General features: G+C 45.8%; 1 protein-coding gene across 5 annotated transcripts in view; it reads right to left on the reverse strand.

Moving 5' to 3' along the window:
- Positions 1 to 20,599, reverse strand: part of ATF7IP (activating transcription factor 7 interacting protein) — an 813,149-nt gene that overhangs the window by 105,494 nt on the left and 687,056 nt on the right. For 4 of the 5 annotated variants that reach the window (XM_069652710.1, XM_069652711.1, XM_069652708.1 and 1 more), the window contains one exon: positions 18,780 to 18,935. The exons of the other annotated variant lie outside the window; for it this stretch is intronic. In XM_069652710.1, the coding sequence (XP_069508811.1) occupies positions 18,780 to 18,935 (156 nt within the window). The remainder of the gene's footprint in view (positions 1 to 18,779; positions 18,936 to 20,599) is intronic. 5 annotated transcript variants of the gene reach the window in all.

Raw genomic sequence — 20,599 nt, forward strand, 5'->3', positions numbered from 1 at the left:
GGAAAAATTGATGTAGTAAAAGACTACACAACATGTATCTGCTTGGTATTAGGTAACCCACCTTTTGGTATAGGTCTGTACTAAACAAGTTGGTAGTGTGACTGAGCAACCAGGCCTATCTCAAGAGGGGTAAATGTGAGCTGTAGCAATGAAATTCATAAATACAAGTGACCAAGCAACACTTGCACTCAAGGTTTCTGTTAGGGAGAATTCTCAGAAATGTGCCAATTCCCTCTACCGTAGAGACGCCCAGCAACTTTGCTGGATTTTGAGGACTTGATTTTTTTTTTTTACCTGGAGAGAGCGAGACCCTTTTCCCCCACTCGCTCATGTATTTTAATGTGATTTGTGAACACAGTGTTTTTTTTTGGTTATGGAGACAAACTCCATAGGCATCATCTTTTACATTGTGTCACACAGCACCTTCAGTGCAGTGGCACAGGGAAGTCTTTTGGATTTCCCAAAGGTTCGAATACCTTCTTTTGGCTAAACTACTGTTTCCAAGAGCAGTAAAGTGAAACTGACTTTACTTACATTTGTAATTTTATAGACCCAGCACACTATCTTACACTAGGGTGCTGGAGGGATTACTTAGTATCCACTTTGTCTTGCTTCTCATGTAACATTTTTGTTAACCTTTCCTCGACGAATGGCTGGTGGCAGTGGTTTCCTTTTAACTACTGTGGTGTGCATTTACCGCGGGTTGCGTTCGCAACTACAGTACAGCACCCAAGGGTGCCATTTTTGTAAAAATGGCCCCAGTCTTTTATCGCCATTTCTTCTTGGAGATTTACTCTGCGCGCCAAACCAGGTTTGGGCCTTTTATTCGCTTTGCCTTTCGTGGGATTCAGGCGTGAATCCCGCCTCTGGCTCCACGGTGTCTGGTGGCGTAGGAAGTGAGGGAGATGCCTGAAACTCCCTGTTAGTCTCCTAGGAGACCCACATGCACTCTGTAGTGATTGGCCGGCTAACTGTCTGGCAAGGACAGCCACCCTGCTGGGTGACTGACAGGTAGGCTGGAATGAATGGGAGAAACCTGAATAAAAGGCAAGTCTTGGCTTGGAAGGCAGAGTTGACCACTGGATGAAGGAACCGAAGAAGAACTTTAAGAGGACGCCTGCTGCAACTCCTGGACCTTTGGTTTGCCCTTTGAAGCCCTGCTGGTGTGCTGAAACTCCAAATTCGTGTGACAATGAGTGCGGGATCCCAGAAGCAAGCCAAGAACCTCAGTGTTGCCATTTGCGGTAGATGCGAGGAGATGAAACACTGAACAGCGATCGAAAGTGAAGTTCGTCGGTTGCAAGTTTTGACTGTCCCAGTGCAGTGCAGGAGTCTGCCGAAGTCCTCCCTCTTGTTCCCATGACTGAAGCCCAGGAACAGTGAGATCTGCAGAGCTGTACAGGAACAGGAGTCATCTGCTGCATCTTTTCTTCATTTTTACAGGCACTGTACAAAGTCTAAAAGAACTTACCTCTTGCTGTAGAGTTGTTTGCATCTTCTACTACTCACAAGTCTAATCAGCTTGTGGCCCTACATTTGATTCTTCTTTTCTTCAAAGACTTCTAAAACATTGTGCAAAGACTTTTCCATGTACCTACCAGAAGTGCTTCATCTTATATAAAAAAAGACTTTTGTCCATTGACTTTGGCTTAGCCTACTGAACTGAATGACTCTTCTTGGGGGATACAAAAGTATTTGCTTGCTTAAGAATATTTGTGGTCTCTTGTATGTTCTAAATAACCTTTTCCTTTGACTTATTTCTATTTGATCCTAAATGCAAGAGTGAAATATTCATGTCCCCAGCACCCTAGCAATGGAAGTCACCTGAGGGTGTAGGTAGCGTCTGTGGGCCATCCCAAAAGGGTATCTACTGATTTAGAGATGTTAAGAGTGTATATTTTATGAAGTGTATTTGAGTGTTACTATTATATTGCTCCCTTCTGAAGAAGGCCTATTCTAACTGATAAATTAATAATTGTTTATTCAAGAAACCTTGAGTGTAAGAGTTTATTTGAATACTTGCAACTGTAAATCTCTAACTCCACTACAGCTCACAGTGACCCCTCTTGAGATAAGCCTGGCTGCTCAACACGCTACCCAAAACTGTGTAGTACAGGCTTATACCAAAGGTTGAGTTTCCTATACCTGTAGTCTGTGTTTGTAGTGTTCCCAGAGAGTACTGCATACAAACTTTGCCCAACAGACCTCACAAACAAGAAATGGTGAAAAAAAAGACGACCAGGGCCTTTTTGTCAAAATGGGCACCCATGGTTGCTATACTGCAGCTGAGAATTCAGCCTGTGGTAGAAACGCAGAAAAGCACAAAAGGGGAAAAAATAAAACACTGCCACCAGCCATTTAAAGTAGTGAAGGTAACAAAATGTTTACACGAGTAAGTAGGAAAATGGGCCACTAAGTAACCCCCAGCACGCCACATAAGATTGAATGTGCTGGACCCACAGAGCGAAAAAGTAAGTAAAGTCAATTTCACTTTACTATTCTTGGGAACTGCTGTAGGTCACACAAGAAAAGGTATTTAAACCCTGAGAAAAATCAAGAGGATTTCTCTGTGACACTGCACTGAAGATGCTGTGTGTCACCATACAAAAAGTAGATGCCTATGGAATTTGACAGACTCCAAAAATAAAAGGAAATATAAAATCCAAATCCGATCAAAGCACATGAGTGAGAAAAGATGCCCACTCATTCCAGGGTTAAAATTAAAAAGTCCTAAAGTCCAGCAAAAGAGCTGGGTGTCTAAGGTTGAAGGGAATCAAAACATATTATAATGCTCCTTAAAACACTGCCAATAAGGAGCTGTGTCCTGCAATTGTAAAATACAGTTGCCTTTTAGAGCTGTGGAGAAAATAGACTCCTTAGTACACGTAAAATACAAAGAATAGAGTTCCAAAAGAAAGAGCCTATACGAATGAATGAGAGGAAAAAGGCTCCACTCATTCAGGATTTAAGGAAAAAGGCCCAGAAGTCCAGCAAAAAGAGTGGGGGGTCTCACAAGGAGAGGGGATGAAGCATAAAAATTATAAAATCACCTGAACACCCACAGTAACTTGAGAGTAAGAATTCTTCTTACTCACGCGTGGGGCATGATTTTGATGCCTTTTTCTTAGCACCAATATCGAATGATCACAGCCAGATGGAATCTTCTACTTTTCTCAGTCCTGCAATCTGGTGCGGGGACTCTAAGGAGAGCATTCGTGAGTCTGGAGGTCCACAAGGATGCCACCGAATTGCCAGCAAGATTTGTCAATGGCAAAACAATGCAATCCAAGGTGGTCGAGGTACACCGGGTATTGGGATTCTGAAACTCGGGAAGGTCGCAGAATGGCACAAATTGAAGTGTGTCTTGAGGCTGGTTATGCCCACCAGCCTAGGAGGAGGTTGTCCAAGGTGGAGCTTCCCTGCTGATTCAAAAACAGTGTCATCTTCAGAGCTTCAGTTACAGTGGTCGACTTAACCGGTCCCAAAAGCCTTGCCTTTTATGCAGGAACCCATTAATTTAGTCCTATGGACCTGTCAATCACCTGGGGGGTTGGGGGGGGGGAGAGTTGTCCTTGCAAGACAGCCAGCTGCCTAGATCAAACTGGTTCCAGCCAGGCACACCTTCAGTCAAAGGCCAGACACATTTCAGCACCCCCCTGCCCCCACTTCCTGCCTAAGCAGACAAACTGGAACCTTGACGGGCTTCAAAGAGATGCCCGTAAAAGCAAAACCCAAGAGGACTGACCCCACCTGGAATGGTAGAAGGGCCAAGGAGGAACACAAATGAAAAAATGAGGATAAAGACTGGGACCATTTTGGGAAAATGCTCACCCATGGCTCGCCGTACTGCAGCTGTGAAAACAGCCTGCAAGTAACCAACACAACAAATGGTTAAAAGGATCCACAGCCATTTAGGTTTGTCTGTTACTATAACGTTTACAGGAGCAGTGTAACAGGAGTTAGTGTAGCCCCCTCAGCCCTCCACATAAGGTGGGGTGTGCTGATCCCACAAAAAGAAAGGTAAGATAAAAAGTACTATCCTTGAGAACAGTAGTTCTCAAGAAAGAGTAATATAAATAGGAAGGGCAGTCCAAGGGACTCCCCTGCAACAATGGACTAAGGGTGCTGTGTGCTGCAACAATTTATTACAGATGTCTGTAGAGAAATACATGGAGGAAAGCAGGACTCCATTAAAGGTCAAAATAATACAGTAGCAGAAAAATAGGGTTCCCATATCAGAACAAAAACAATGAGTGAGTGGAGTCCCGCTCACTCAGGAGAATAAAGCAAATAATCCCATAAGTCAAAGTGCTGGGGGTCTCTCAGGATGAGGGGGAATTGGCACGAGAAATGAAAATTCTCCCCAACACTTATACATATACGCATCTATGAAAACCATTAAACTTCAGAGGTCCAATCCCTATCCAGTTGGGGTCAGTCTTTAAGAGTAGCAGTACGAGAAGCCACGCAGCAAGTCGTTCAATTCAAAGAAGCCACCAAATGCAGTAGGTAGAAAAGGACTCGAGTCAAGTTGAGGTGTTTTGGAGACCAGTTTCCACACATAGGGTCCAAGAGGACTTCCTCTAGAAGTACTGGCCTGGACACCATCAAACCTGGGTTAGCCCCAGATAGCGCTAAAGTAAGCAGGACTTTGTGCCCAAAGCAAACCCAATGAGGAGGAAGCAGTTGACGGTTTACCTTAGCCCATGCAGGTCCCTAGGCCCCTTGAGGTTCATAAAGGCAGAACAACCCTAGTAGATCATGATTCAGTGGGGAACACTTGCCTCACTGTTGTGGTAGTTGTGTAGGGTCATCCAGGTTGTATCACATGGGGCATGCATCAACGGTGCTCCTCTGATATGACCTAGCCGAGACCCTCAAGGACGATGTCAAGGAATCTTGCATTGACCCCAGTCAAGGGCAGCAAAGCGGGTAACAGGTGTTGCAGATGAATTGCAGAGATGGAAGCTCCATTGACCCAGAGATGATGATGCAGGTCTAGCAGGATAGTAAATTAGTTGGTCTCACCAGTCAAAGGGAACGAGATACCTTGAAAATGTCTCCATCTCCCCTGTTCAGCAGAACGTCTAGTTTTGAAATGTGGTAGAGTTAACTGAGCCAATGCGGTTTTCTGCAGCAGCATTCCTGCAACCCTCAAAAGCCAAGTTTTTAGGATATTTTTGGATTCAAGTGGTTGAAGGGGTTCCTTGGTCCAGCTCCCATCCTTGCATTCAGAAATCGGGCTAAGGGTTACTCCAGCCCTACAATAAGGGACTTTGAAACATTTAAACCTGGAGGTGGTTGTCCAACAGTGTGTAGCCAACCTCTCAGAAACAACACAGCAACAGATCTATTCATGGAGGCATGTTGATTAGGCGCAGGCAGCCCCACTTCATGCCAGCGGTGTTACAGCAGTCGCCCTGCCCAGACTTTCTAGTACAAAGCCTGCCAAGATGTGTGAAGAAAGGAAAGCCTGGAAAGGAAGGCTAGGCAGCCAGGGCCACGCCATCTTGACCAGTACCTCGAACATGCATAGGTGTCGTTTTGAGTATACTGTTCTTGCAATGCATAATCACGACTAAAAAGACGCTGCATGATGTTGCATTTACAAAAATGGTAAGTAACCACTGCCACCTGTTCAGGAAAAGCATAGAAAATAACAATGTTACTTGGAACAAAAAAGGGGCCACTGTCCTCCCAGCACTGCAAAGAAGAGGACTTTCATACACTGGTAGGCACATGGACTACTTGGTGCACCCACAACTACATCAAACAGGGCCGTCTGGCAGCACTTCAATTAAGGTAAGGTGTCCATAAGAACACAAATGCCAGAGTATTTAATGGGAAAGGCCTTGCAGTACTGGTAACCCAAAAAGAAAGTGACAAAGTCCCTGAACAAAAATGCAGCAAGGGTGTGAAGTTTTAATTTCCCCACCATTGTGCATTTCTACCGCAGGCCGAATCCTCAGCTGCAGTATTGCATCCATGGGTGCTCATTTTGTCAAAATGGCCCGGCCTCCTTTTTTTGCCATTTCTTGCTTGTGAGGTCTTTCTTGGGTTTTACTCAGAGCGCCATACGAGGTTTGAACCCTTTGTTCATTTTGTCGGGTGGGCTTCAGTGCTGAAAATCGCCTCTGGCTCCAGAGTGTCTGGAAGGGCAGGAAGTGAGGGAGGTGCCCGAAACTCCCTGTCCATAGTCTCCTTGGTAACCTGAATGCACCCAGTCATGAATGGGAGAAACCTGCATAAAAGGCGAGGCTGCTTGAACTGAAGAGAGTCTACCACGGGAAGCAACACATGAAGGATTCATGACGAAAAGCTTACTGCATCCTCCTGGACATTAAAACTGCCCGGTGAAGCCCTGCTGCTGTGCTGAATTTTCTTTTCCGAATAGACTAGAGAAGCTCCGGACAGGACAACTTCTTCCCTTGGATTAGTGGGACCAACTAACCCCGACATGAACTTTGCTGGAAGACATTCCCCAACTGGCTGTACTTTTTTGCTGCTGCTGGTACAGAGTGCCGAGAAATCCGTAGTCTAGTGCATCGTCTTTAAGCCAGACCAAAGCTCCAGGAAGATCCTGAGGACCCCACCGAAGCAGGACGACCCAAGCTCGAGTCACCTCACCAGAGTGCTGGATTCAAGAAAGTCCATTGAGTGTCCAAGATCTGCAATGGTGCTATTTGCCGGCAGCTGAAACCACGAAGTGCTGCTGAATTGCAAAGAGCCTGTAGCTGCTGCCGACCTCCCAACTACTGTGCAGGAGGCCTGCAGATCCCTCTTTGTCCCCACGACTGAGGCCCAGGAACACAGGTTCTGCAACACTGCAACCAGTATAGAAGCCAGCTGGATCCTCTTCTTCTAACCTAAGGTACTGTACTTAGCTCTTTGTCTGTAGCTTGCTCGTCTTAGTTGAGATTTGCAGTAGCTGCTTTCTAGAGTTATTTCTAGCTCTAACTTTTCACAAGTATAACAGCTTGTGGCTAAACAGGGATTTTCTACAACAAACACTCCAATTTTGTGCCAGACTTTTGTGCTATCTAAGAAGTGCCTCAGCTCCATAGAAGTTGTTCAAATGGACTTTGGCTGTCCTGGCTCCCTGCAGACTCTTCTGACCCATTGACTTTGATTCCAACTGTCCCTCACAGGTGGTACATTGGTTTTTAACTAGCATTGCGGAAAAGGCTTAATCTAGACTTAATTGGGAGATTTAAAAAGTGCTCACCCTGTTGACTTTTTTCCTTCCGTTAACCTTTCCTCTTTACCAACCTCAGAATTCTACGAAGTACAAAAAGTGGTATATAAAGGCCATTACTGTCCTAGTTAAGGAAGTCACCTCAGGGTGTAGTAAGTGTGTAGGAAACATCTGTAAGGGGTATCTACTTGCTTGACTTGATTCTGAGAAAGTATTTTGAAGTGTATTTTATTGTTGCACATTCCTTATTTAAAAGTGACCAGTAAATAAATAATTATTTTACTAGAAAACCTTGAGTGTAAGTGTTACGTGGATACTTGTATTTGTGGACTTCGATGCTACAGCTCACATTTACCCTTCTTGAAATAGGTCTGGCTGCTCAGTCCAACTACCAAATTGTGTAGTACAGCCCTATGCCAAAAGGTGGTTACCTAATACAAGAGGACAAGACTGCTGTAGTCTCCCACATGGTTACTGGATACAATCATGCCCAACACAGGCCCACCCCACAGATGAACAAGTTACTTACCAACTGTAACGTTCTTTCAACTGGATGTTCCTCCCAAGTATTCCTCATCTTTGATAAATCCAGTTCCAGCTTGCTGGCCTTGGAATTATTTTCCAAAGTAGAGGGCGCTGCGCGTCGACGTCCATCGAGTCGGTGTCCCTCGAAGGCCTCTGTATCATCGCAGATGTCACCATAGATATAAATAGTCTCACGCAGCATCCTTTGCTCAATTCCCTTTTGAGGTGCTGTGTTTGCCCAATATGAGATGGTTAGTAACCTTGAAGGAGCGTAGGCTGCAATTACAAGGGAAGTTTTACTGCGGGGAAGGATGGGAGGGGTGATAAGGAATATGTGGGAAGAACATCCAGTCGAGAGAACTTTACAGTTGGTAAGTAACTTGTTCTTCGAATGGATTGTGTCCTCCCACGTATTCCTCATCTTTGATAGACTCCCAAAGCAGTAATGTGTATAGAAGGCGGGAGTAAAACATAATGATTTCTTTAAAGATGCAAAGAGTGCAACACCGCTTTCCCAAATTTAGTCTCCTGGCTAGTGGAGGAATCTAGACTGTAAAATTTGGTGAAAGTATGTGCAGACGACTATGTGGCAGCCGCACAGATGTCTAATTGAAACTCCTCTTTGGAGACCTGACAAGGCTGCGATACCCCTGGTTGAATGAGCCCTGAGGTGTTGAGGAGGATCTTTTCCTGCCAATTTATAGCACTCTATGATAGTCCGTATTATCCATCTTGAGATGGTCGGTTTCGTGATAGGTAAACCTAGCTTGTCCTGCATACCCCACAAACAAATGATCTGCGTGTCAAATCTGCTAATGTAAAAACTAAAGGCACACCTTGAATCCAGCCTGTGTAACCTCTCTTCCTCTTTCCCTGGGTGAGGAATAGGGTAAAATGAAGGAAAGGTTATTTTTTGTGTGATATGGAATTCTGAGAACCTTTGGGAGGAAATTTGGATTCACTTGAAGAACTATCTTATCTTTGTGAAAGATGGAATGTGGAGGTTTGCAAGATAAAGCTTGTAGTTCGCTCACTCTTGTGGCAGAAGTTAAGGCCACTAGGAAGACTGTTTTTAGAGCGAGAAACCTTAATGGACGGGAATGAAGAGGTTCAAATGGAGTAACCATTAGAAATTGTAAGACTAGATTTAAATCCCACAGGGGAACTTGAAAAGGAGTTGGGGGGAAAAACATTAGCCAACCCTTTCAGAAACTGAATGACTAGAGGCAACTTGAACTAAGATGGCCCCTCAGCTGTGCGTTTAAAGATTGATAGCGCAGCGAGGTAACCTTTGATTGTGCCAACTTGAAGGCCTGAATTTGCCAAATATAGTAGGGAAGAGAACACTATCAGTGTACTACATGAAAAAGGGTCAATATCCTTATCTCTACACTAGCTGCAGAATTTAACGGCAGCAATATAAAGATTTAGTTGCTGGCCTTCTCGCTGAAAGTAACACCTCCATTACATCATTCGGGAGGTCCCAATATTTGTATCTCACTTTCAGAAACCAAGCGTGAAGGTTAAGATTCCTGATATCCGGATGGAGAAACTGACCTTCCTTTTGCGAGAGAAGATCCTCTCTTTGTGGAAGACGAAATCGGGGGACAGATGGATGACACCACGTTCTACTGGCCCAATCCGGGGTAATTAGAATCATGGGTTTCCGGAATCTCCTCAACCTCCTGATGACTTGAAGAAATGACAGGGACTGGAGGAAAGCAGTACAGAAGTGGAAACTCTCAGTCCACCACAAATGCATCTCCTAGAGCTACTTTCAGGCGAAATTCCCTTGAGCAATATCGTTCGCATTTCCAGTTGACACTTGTTGCAAACAGATCTACCTGAGGGGTTCCCCAAAGGGCGAAGATCTCTTGAAGGACTTCCTGAGCTAGTTACCACTCGTGGGAGACTGGTCTGCCTGCTCAGAGCGTCTGCCGCCGTGTTCTTCTCTCCAGCTAGGTGAACTGCTGATAGAGAGATTCCTTCTTGAATTGCCCAGAACCAGAGATGCATTGCCTCTGCACAGAGGCAGTGACCCTACGCCACCTCTTTTTGTACTGATGGCAGGAAAGCAGGAAAGCTTTCAGTGCTAGCCTGATTGCTCTCAGCTCTAATAGGTTGATGTGTAGTCTGGACTCAGATGGAGACCAACGACCGTTGATGGTTAAGTCGTTGGCATGGGCTCCCCCCACCTTGTGAGTGAGGCGTCCGTGACTACCGTTATCTCCGGCCATGGTTGCCAAAATGGTTCTGCTTTCAAGATGATCTCCCGACAGGCCCACCACTGAAGGTCTTGTGCTACTCTATTCAGGATTTGTAGGAGATCTAACATTCTCCCTGAGAATTGCGACCACTGGATCCTTAGCGCCCACTGGAGAGATCTCATTCTCAGGTGACCCTCTGGCAGTAGAAAAATGCAGGATGCCATGAGGCCGAGCAACCTCAAAAAGTCGAAGGCTGGTAGACGCTGGGCATTTTGAAATCTGGTCACCATCTGAAGACTATCTTGAGCACTCACCTCTGGTGGCGAGGCTTTTCCCAGGATGTGTCCAGGACTGCTCCAATGAACTGGAGTCTCTGTGATGGTATCATCTGTGACTTCTTTTTGAAGTTGAGGGAAAAGCCCACCCTGTGGAGAAAATGGTGAAACTTAATCTAGATGGACCCGAGCTTGTTCATGGGACACTGCTCTGATCAGTCGTCCAGGTAGGGGTAGACATGAATCCCTCCCATCCTTAGACTTGCTGCCATGACTGCCATTAACTTGGTGAACCTCTGGTACTTCCTGTGCTTGTGATGGATTGGCACATGAAAGTAAGCATCCTGACGGTCCAGCGATACCAACCAATCCTGAAGCTGGAAGGCCTGAAGGATCTGAGAAAGGGTTACCATCTTGAACTTGTCCTTCCTGGGGAATGTGTTCAACTCTCGCAAGTCCAAGATGGGTCTCAATCCTCTGTCCTTTTTGGGCTTTACGAAGTAAGTTGAGTACCAACCCTTGTTCTCCTCCGCTACAGGTACCGGTTATATGGCACCTTTCTCTAGCAAGTCTAAAATCTCCTGCATAAGGAGCGGGTCTGGAAACTTCAAAGAGTTGCTCCCCGGTGGAGGACTCTGATGAGTGTGTAGGAAGGGCAGGCAGTAACCCTGGGAAATTTTCTCCAATGCCCAAGCATCCAACATAATAGCCTGCCATTCTGCCAGATGTTGAGTTAACCTGCCTCCTACTGGTGTTGTGTGGAGAGACCTTGGAGGGGTTTAGGAGCGGCTGACGCAGATGCTGAGGGCAAAGCAGCACTTGATGAAGCGGACTTGGTTCCGTTGACCCGTCCACCATGGGTGAATCGTCTCTGGCCCCTTTGAGCTGGCTGCCCTTTGCCTTTTCCGAATGCGGAGTAAAAATGAAAGGGCTTCCCCCTCCAGGACGTACATGTGGGATGGTTTGGAGTTTCACGAATTGCAGCCCCAAGGGATTTGGCTGCCGCCTTAGAGGTTTGCAATTTCTCCAAACTCATCAGCTTTCTTGCCAAATAGAGAGGTCCCATCACAGGGCATATCCAGAAGTCTGGCTGTACATCAGGAGTAAAACCAGATTTCCGCAACCATGCAAATCTACGGATTGTGGTACTAGCCGCCATGGCTCTGCTGATGCTGTCAGCAGAGTCGAGATCAGTTTGGAGGGACTCGCACATCGCATCCTTGATATTCAAGAATGCGTCTCGTTCCTCCCCTTCTGGGAGACGGTCAGCCGCGGCGAGCAGACTTAAATGCCATGCTGCATGCCGAGGTCTTTTTGGACATGGCGGCAAATTTGTTGTCTCTATCTTGTGGTATAGTGGGGTACTCCGATTTACTGCTTGACGAAGTTGGAACCTGCACTATCAAGCTCTCTGGGGTCAGATGCTAACTCAAGTACAGAGGATCTGAGGCCGATGTTCTGCACTTCGCAGAGAGCTTTTTGTTTACTGCAGGGACAACCTGTGGTGTTTCCCAATTTGCAGCTATCTTCCTCTGTAATGCTGCATGAAAAGGAACTATAGGGTCTTCTTGAGGCCCTTCATCTAAGATGTCATCTTGTTCCAAAGAGGGTATAGGTGCCGACCACCCCATAAATTCCATAATTCTCGCCATAAGAGATCTGTAAGACATTTCTGTATGCTCTCCAGGTTCTGATCTGCCGAAGTCAACCCCTGGAGAAGTATCTTTGTCACTGGCACCTTGTAGAGACTCCTGAAGATATCTTAATCTGACTTCATCTGTTATTAGCTCCTCTGGAATAGGAACTCTTGTAGTTTGTAAGCCAAACAGCCTTTTATTATCAGAGTCCTCTCCTTCATAGATAGTGGACAAAGCTCTGAAGTAGTCCGAGCATGGGTAAGAGGTAAAACCCATTTCAAGCGATGAGGTAGCCAGATTTAGGCCTCGACAAAACTACAAAAGGCGTCAATATCCTAGAGTATGACCTCTATGTCGACGAGATCATCGGAATTCTACTCAATGTCGTTGATGGGGCCGAGGCCTCTTTCAACGCCTTCGAAGAATCCTTCGACGCCCCGGGGCCGATGGTGCAGTTGGGGTATGAGGCTTCGATGACCTCTCCTTCATTGCGGTCGACGGCGGCGATGACATTGTCTTATGTGTTGAAGGTGCCTTCGACGATGGTGTCTATGACGCAGCCTTGTGCAACGGGCCTTTGTCGCTACTCGACGGTTCATGACGCTCAAGGGTTTTTATTTGCCGAGGTCGACTACTCAATCATTTTCCTTTTTCGGGTCTTTCACCCGGGGTATACCTCTAGGCATCTCCGAGGGGGACAAGGCCGCGTTGTCGAAGACCCTTAGCATTTTTTTTTGCGAAATTCCTCCCACTTAGTTGGAGAGCTGTGTTTAGTGGGGCAGGTAACCCTTTCTGGTGAATTAGAAGATTAAGAGGAAGGTGATCTATGACGCCTCTTCTTAGTATGTCTCGATCTGGATGAGTGGTGAGAACCACTTTGAGATCTTGAGCGGTAATGTTTCCTCCAATGACGAGGAGATGAATGTTTCGGCCGAGGACAATTTCGAAGGGGTAGAAGATTTAATGGTCTTACCTTTCCCCGGCTTTCCCCTGCGCTCCCTCGAGGCTTTCGCCGTCATGGACATACACTCCTCACATTCCGAACACTGGTGCTCTGCGGCCAGGCACCACAGGCAGATCCTGGGAGGATCGATTAACGACAGCTTTTTTCCACAATCCCAGCATTTTTAAAAACCGGATTGTGGCGTTGAAGCGGACGAAGATGCCACCATAGATTCGAAGATTACTTCAAGGAAATAGAAGTTTATGAAGAATTTACTGAGGAACAGTGTTGCCTGGGAGCATTAGGTGGCAATATAAGGAGTGAAAATAGGGTTTCATTTATTGGGGACTTCTGCCGAAGTCCCTCTGACCACCAAAATAAAGGAGAAAATGCTAAATTATTTGGGGCCCCTCGCAAAATATGAGGGCACAAACCCCAAAATTGAATTCTGCCCCAACACTGGTCTGCAATGTTAGGGTGTTTTACAAAAGTGAACCAATAGTAGAACTTGTGAAGACCGCACTTAGGGCATAGGGCTCAAACTCTTAGTATAGGCCTGAAACACAAGTTTTGTTGGTAGCAAAGGCTGAGCAGCCAGGCTCATCTTGGGACGGAGAAGGGGCTGTAGCCGGTACAATGAACTTGGATTATATACATAGGCCAAAGAAACAGACATTAACTTATGTAAAAATAATTATGTGGTTAAAGTTGAGTACTGTAACACAAGTAACTTTAGAAAAAACAATGCATTATTCACAGCAAGTAATCCTTAACAGGTTACTCCGGACCCGCTGCCCATATCAAGTGCATCATTGTGGAAAGGCTGAATCTGCCCAAATCTTTGCTGAGCCCTCAAGGACACTCCAGAGATCTGATTCAACTCATACAGACCCCCTCAGCAGAGTGCGGGACTGCAGGAAGCGAAGAAGATTGCCCAGGCGAATCGTGTCCTTTGTTGGTGCTGCAGAAAAGGTGCCAAAACCGTAGTGACCAAAGAAGTTGATGAAAGCCGTGTCGGAAGTCCTCCCTCAAGACTGCAGCTGAGAGATCCCGTCCATTGTCCTGCCTTCTGTCATCAGCCCAAGGAATCCAGAGCTGCAACATCGTGGAGCATCGCCCACAAACGCTTTCTTCTAGTCTAAAGTACAGTGGGGAAAAAAGGTATTGCTTACCTTATTCCAGAAAGTTGCTCCAGGCATTGGAGTGCACGTAGAGCGGTCCAGGGCAGCCCCATTTTACCTCCAACCCAAGCCGCTGCTTGTGCCCCTTAAGTACGTCTTTCTCAGGGTTTCCAACATTGGTTAAGCCTTCTTGTATCTTCTTTCCTAGAGACTAGAAAGTATCCACAGGAACATTTGCCTTTTGCTGATTTTCAAGACTTTAAGCCTCTCTGAATTGCCTTTTAGCTAGGGATGCTTTTTTGAACTTTAAACAGTAACCGTTTACCGTCTCAAAAATCATGATCCTATAATGTGTATGATGACTGAATGCAATTACTGTGTTGCTTTGTGGGTGCGTATTACCAATAGAACTTTCAAACTCCTCGAACAATTGTATGCGTTCAGCAGCTACTAACTAAGAAGGGACTGTTAGGGAGAATTCTCAGAAATGTGCCAATTCCCTCCCCCTTAGATACCCCCAGCAACTTTTCTGCATTATGAGGACTTGATGTTTTTAACCTGGAGCGAGTGAAACCCTTTTTTCCCCACACTCATCTATTTTATTGTGATTTTATACACTGTTTCTTTTGGTTGTGGAGTCTGACAAATTTCATAGGCATCATCTTTTACATTGCGTCACACAGCACCTTCAGTGCAGTGGCACAGGGAAGTCTTTCAGATTTCCCAAAAGTTTAAATACCTTCTCTTGGATAAACTACCGTTTCCAAGAGCAGTAAAGTGAAATTGACTTTACTTGCCATTGTAACTTTCTAGACCCAGCACACCCTATCTTACAATAGAGTGCTGGAGGGGTTACCTAGTATTCCCTTTGTCTAGTTTCTCATGTAACATTTATTTATGTTACCCTTTTCGCACTGAATGGCTGGTGGCAGTGGTTTCATTTGAACTACCATGGTGTGCATTTACCGCGGGCTACGTTCGCAGTTACAGTAAAGCACACAAGGGAGCCATCTTAGTCAAAATGGCCCCCGGTCTTTTTTTGACATTTCTTTGTGGAAAGGTCTGTGATGCTGGAAATGCATCGGAGGGAAAGGGCCTCTGTGTCCTTGTCCTTTACTGCCTTTTATCGTGTGTTCTTTTGTGTTTTCCGCACAGGAGTTCATGTGGGACTCCAGACAATGCAGCTCTCTTTTGGTTTTGGTGAACAGACCCAGGGGATACCCTTATGGCATCCATGGGTGGGGGGTACAACCCTGTGCCCATAGTGTATGTTTTTGGGCACCTGTGTGTGGCCCACAGAGCAAGGTACAGGCTTGGTGGCAGCTCTGTGCTGAATTGACTGGTGCCCTGAGCGTCCTCCATTTTGGGATGGCCAGGCCCTGTGATTGGAATCGGTAGATTCCTGATGGAGACAAGATGCTCCCCGTGGCCTCTTGCCTTCCATCGCCTGTTACCTTGATCTTTCCGAAGTCCCGGGAAGCCCTGACTCTGTCCCTTCCCCCCCGACTGTCTGCTGGGTGGAAGTTCCATATATGGTAGCGTGTGGAAGATCTGACCAGACTGGCTGGAGCCTTCCCAACGACCGTATGTTGTGGGTACGTCTGTGGGTGGGACCTGGGTGAATGGAGTGTGTGACGAATACGCATTCTGTGTTGTGGGCATCTAGTATCTGGTGTTTGACACAATGACAGACAGCCCTGCTCGAAATTGGTATGAATACAGTGTGGAGTGTTGAATGGCTGGGTACTTGTCCCAATACACATAACTTGTTGCGAGTGTCTGGTGAGAAGTGAATGGCCTGAATGCACCGTGTGCCTGATTGGCTGCCTGCTTGCATGAATGCCCTTCGCCGTGATTGGATGCTGGAGTATGACCCAGCGGAATGAATGGGAGATAAACAGTAAATCTGGGGACCTCTCACGGCTAGGAATCGTGTTCAGAAGCTGAAGTCCACTACAACAAGTAACTGGAGTAACAGAAGCTTGACCTTGAAGCCATGCTGGACGAGAAATTTTGCTGTTGCTCTCCTTCACAATCTGAAAGCTGCTGTGTCTACAAGGACTGACCCAGAGAGGACCTGGTAAGGCGCCCTCTTCCCGAGCTACGAGGGACCATCGTGCACTAGCTGATCTTCGCCAAACCTCCCTGGTAGACAGACCTTAGACAGGCTGCGGACCCGAGACGGGGACCGCTGCGGAATCCCAAAGAGAAGCGCCCGGACTGTTGTCCGCCACTGTCGATGACCGCCGTCGCCGACCGGAGGCACCGTGCTCCCGTTTGCCTAAGAACTTTCAAATCCAAGGACGCTCTCGTCCGCACCGTAGCCGCTATATCCTGCTGGAGAAGGCCTGACCGGCGACGCGCCGAGGAGCCTCCACCGGTGGGTTTCCTGACAACCAAGGAGCACAGACGGCAACAACTCGATGCCCTTGCTGGGCCACAGTTCTTCAAACTCTTTGCAGTCCAGAACTATCGACACCGAGGTGCCCCGCACGCCTCTTCCTTGCAGGACGTTTACGCTTCCCCATCAACGAGCACCACTAGGAACGAATCTGCCACTTCACTGTCGTAGCTAACCCTGTTCTTGGTTGGACGTTCGACAACCCGTGACTCCTGCCTTAAAGGGAGGACACTCAAGAAGGGCCGTCGATTCCCCGACGAGGAACACTACAACGCCAGGTACTTTGGGGTTGCAGAACTATTGGGAAGTCTCTTGTGAACAATATATGGACTGGGCTTGTATCTTTATTCTACAGGTTGCCCAGGTGGGGGGGGGGGGGGTCTCCACACAGAACTGTGTTTAACGGTAGTGACCAGTATTTCTGGCAATTGTTCATATCAATTGCTTCCCTCTTTTCTCTATTGTTGGCTTCCTTTACGACTTGATTTGTGTGCCATTTAACCGGAACAGTTGATGCACTTTAAAGAGATCTAATAGTAATGGTGGTACCACGTAGAACTGGTGGGACCAATCAACTCCAAAGTAAGCCACCTGGACATCCATCTCTGAGCTGGTTGAATTTCAACAGAGTTGCTGCTGGAATCTGGATATCCAGGGAGAGGAACACCAGATTGTGTGCGTTGCTTTTAAGCTGGCCTAGAGCTTTTGGAAGATCCTCCGGACTCCCAAGAAGCAGGACTAACCGAGCCTGAGCCCCCCTCAGAGTGCGGGACCCCAGAAGCAAATAAAGTCCATCTCGACAGCCAGGAACTGCAGTGTTGCTTTTTGCAGTAGACGTAAGGAGCTGAAACACTGAACAGCCACTGAAAGTGAAGTTTGCCGGTTGTGAGTTTTGACCATCCCAGTGCATTGCAGGAGTCCACCGATGTCCTCCCTCTTGTTACCACAACTGAGGCCCAGGAACAGCGAGATCTGCAGAGCTGCTCAGGAACAGAGGTAATCAGCTGCATCTTTTCTTCATTTCTAAGGTACTGTAAAAAGTTTGAGGGAACTTACCTCTTACTGTAGCGTGCTTGCAACTTCTACAACTCACAAGCCTAATCAGCTTGTGTCTCTACATTTGATTCTTCTTTTCATCAATGACTCCAAAGAACTTGTGCAAAGACTTTTCCATCTACTTACCACAAGTGATTCATCCTATATAACACTTTTGCCCATTGACTTTGCCTTAGCCTATTGAATTGTCTGACTTCTTGGAGGATCTAAAGGTATTTCCCTGATTAAGAATATTTGTGGTCTCTTGTTGCCCTAATAACCTTTGCCTTTTACCAACTCCTAAAAGTATTCTAAATGTCAACAGTAAGATATTAATGTCCCCGGCACCCTAGTTATTGAAGTCACCTGTGGGTGTAGGTTGTGTCTGTGGGCCATCCTAAATGGGTCTTTACTGATTTAGAAAATAAGAGTGTACAGTATTGAAGTGTTTTGTGTGTTACTATTATATTGCTCCCTTCTGAAGAAGGCTTATTGTAACTGACTGATAGATAATTGTTTATGCAAGAAACCTTGAGTGTAAGAGTTTATTTGAATACCTGTAAATGTAAATCTCTAACTCCACCACAGCTCACATTGACCCCTTTTGAGAGAAGCCTGGCTGCTCAACAAGCTACCAAAATTGTGTAGTACAAGCTTACACCAAAGGTTGGGTTTCCTATGCCTGTAATCAGAGTTGTGTGTAGTGGTCCCAAAGGGTACTGCATATTAACTTTGCCTAACACGGACCCTTTTGCAAGTATTGAAAAGTATATCTGTGTGTTGGTTCATCGTATTTAAAAGTGACTTGTATTAAAATATAGATTTATTATATTTACACAAGTTTATGTGTTTCTTTGATGTGCATTACTAACTGGGTTCAGTGAACTTACCTACAGCTCACATCTTAATTATAAGATAAGCCTGACTGCTCCGTCACTCTACCAAGATCTCCGAGTAGTACAGACTGATACCAAGAGTTGGGGGGGGGGGGATCTACAAACCACTGGGATAGCTTATCTAAGTCTTACTTCCAAGTGGGCCCTTAGGAAAACACCCTAACATTATCATGCCAGGTGACCTCAGCTCTCCATTGTAGAATTCTTTGTTTATTTTACACTGCACTATTCAACCTGCAGTGAGGTGTGGGAGGAATACTGTGTGTCCTATAACTTTTTTTGGTAACTTTGTGGTTGCTTAGATGTGGCCAAGACAGTCTGATGGCAGCGGATATTTTTCTACAGTGTTAATTATATTCTCATGTGCGCTTTTGCATTTTACCACACAATGTGTTTTGAAGTACCAATCAACATCGGTGTGCAAAAACATTGTCTACATGCTGTAAGAAAAACAAGCTGCCCTTATAAGCTATACATGAATGGATCCTGCAGCAGAATTTGTGGGTGCACAAATGTTTGCAACTCAACGTGGACACAACCTTACCTGTAGGTAGTACATGAATGGTGGTTTGAGCAGGCAAACCTGCCGGCATAGTGTTCTGCTGCACAAGGGTAGTCTGGGGAGGTTGGGAGGTGCGAGGAAGCATTTGAGGTGGTTGGCTAATCCCTGAAATGTTGATCTGATTTCCTTTCCGGGAATCTGGAAGATAAACCATAAACAGGTAATTGATGGGTGCATACATTGACTGGGGAGATTCAGCTTCTCCCCTCGACTTTTTCTGACCTCTAATCTGTGCATAGGGTTTCTGGACTGGCCTGCTTTAAGTTCTATGGTTTCCATTATTCCTAGGCATGCTATACCAACTATGAGGCGTTCCACCTTGTCACTCCTAAATTGCGCCCTCCCTCTGTCCCCCCCCTTTTTTTTAATCAATGCTGGAATAACTGAAGCTCAGTCCTCCACCATGCCCCGGTTTTATAGCCCTCCACTGTCTTTCTCAATTGGTGTTGGACTACCAGCAGCTTTGTTATTTCATGTGTCACTGTCAAATACAATACTTTGTCACAGCTCTTGAAACAACAAGACTGAAAAAAACAAATTACTTACCTTCAACAATGCTCTTTGTAATGTTCATGCCAACGTTTCTTTTGAAATAGTAACAGGCAGACACTGAATCTGGAAATCTTTAGTCCATAGCCGCCTTTTCTCCATACTATTAAGATGTCTGTACTGGGAAAGGGATTGGAGCATGTTGTGCAAAAGCAAATAGATTTAAAAAGCATCCCGGGTGCAAGCACTGCAAGGCCTACACACAGCCACCCCCATACAACAGACACTGCTTCCAGTCAGAACGGTCAGTCTTATCCACTAAACTGACATTTGACTCTTTCGGGGGGATGGAGGGAGGGCTGTATGGAGGAATGAGGACACTGCACTACAAGAATAGTAGTCACATCGGAGACTAAACAAAAGTTACAAACCAGCAGGTATGTTTCTCAATCATTGGTATCTTTTATAGATTCACATACTTCTTTACTATTCCCAGACATCAAAGTGAGAACCCCAATGGTTAAAAATGAATAATGTTCCCAATAGCAACACATTTATGACTCCGGTATCCAGTCTTTACAGCAGAAATGTCAACGTGGAATTTGTTTTTACCACACACATTTTCACACAGGGAAGGTTTTGTTGAGGCAATATGGGATGGGTAGAGGGTGTAGGTGGGTGGGACATCACCCTGCATTTTCTGGGCTAAAATCTAAGGAACGCGCACTGGATAAAATAGTGAGAAATGTGCAACAAAGCCACATGGAACCATCAATACTACTTTAAGGCTCTTTGCCAAGATCAGTAGTGCAGATTTGATCCCAAATGCCACCAGCTCTACGGACCTCATACCCTACCTCTATTCTCATGCCCAGTGTTAGGAAAGATGACCTTTTTGCAATTTTCCCTCCATAGTTTCCTATGGGACCCCATTCTTCCTTCATCTGTTTTTATCCTGTTTTGATTTTTTGAAGTGAAGCCTGTTGGGGAGACGTATCATTTGTAAGCTTCATCCCCTCTCTTAGTGAGACCACCAGCACTTTTCGCTGGACTTCTGGACCTTTTTCTTTCTATCCTGAAAGTGTGGAGCCTTTTTCCACTCGTTCATTCTTATTTGCTCTGACATTTGGAAATCTGTCTCTGCGTTTTACCTCTATGGAGTCTACTTTCCTCCATATCTCTTTTAAGCCATCCGTGTTGAACTTTTGAAGAACACAGCTCTTTATTGGCAGTGTTGCTGGGAACCCTTTGCGATTCTTTCTTTATCCTTACCAACTACAGTTCTACCAATTATTGTGCTATTTTTTGTTGTT

Source organism: Ambystoma mexicanum, chromosome 3p (assembly GCF_040938575.1).
Source record: "Ambystoma mexicanum isolate Mex_15411 chromosome 3p, UKY_AmexF1_1, whole genome shotgun sequence".
In the NCBI taxonomy this organism is placed as follows: Eukaryota; Metazoa; Chordata; class Amphibia; order Caudata; family Ambystomatidae; genus Ambystoma; species Ambystoma mexicanum.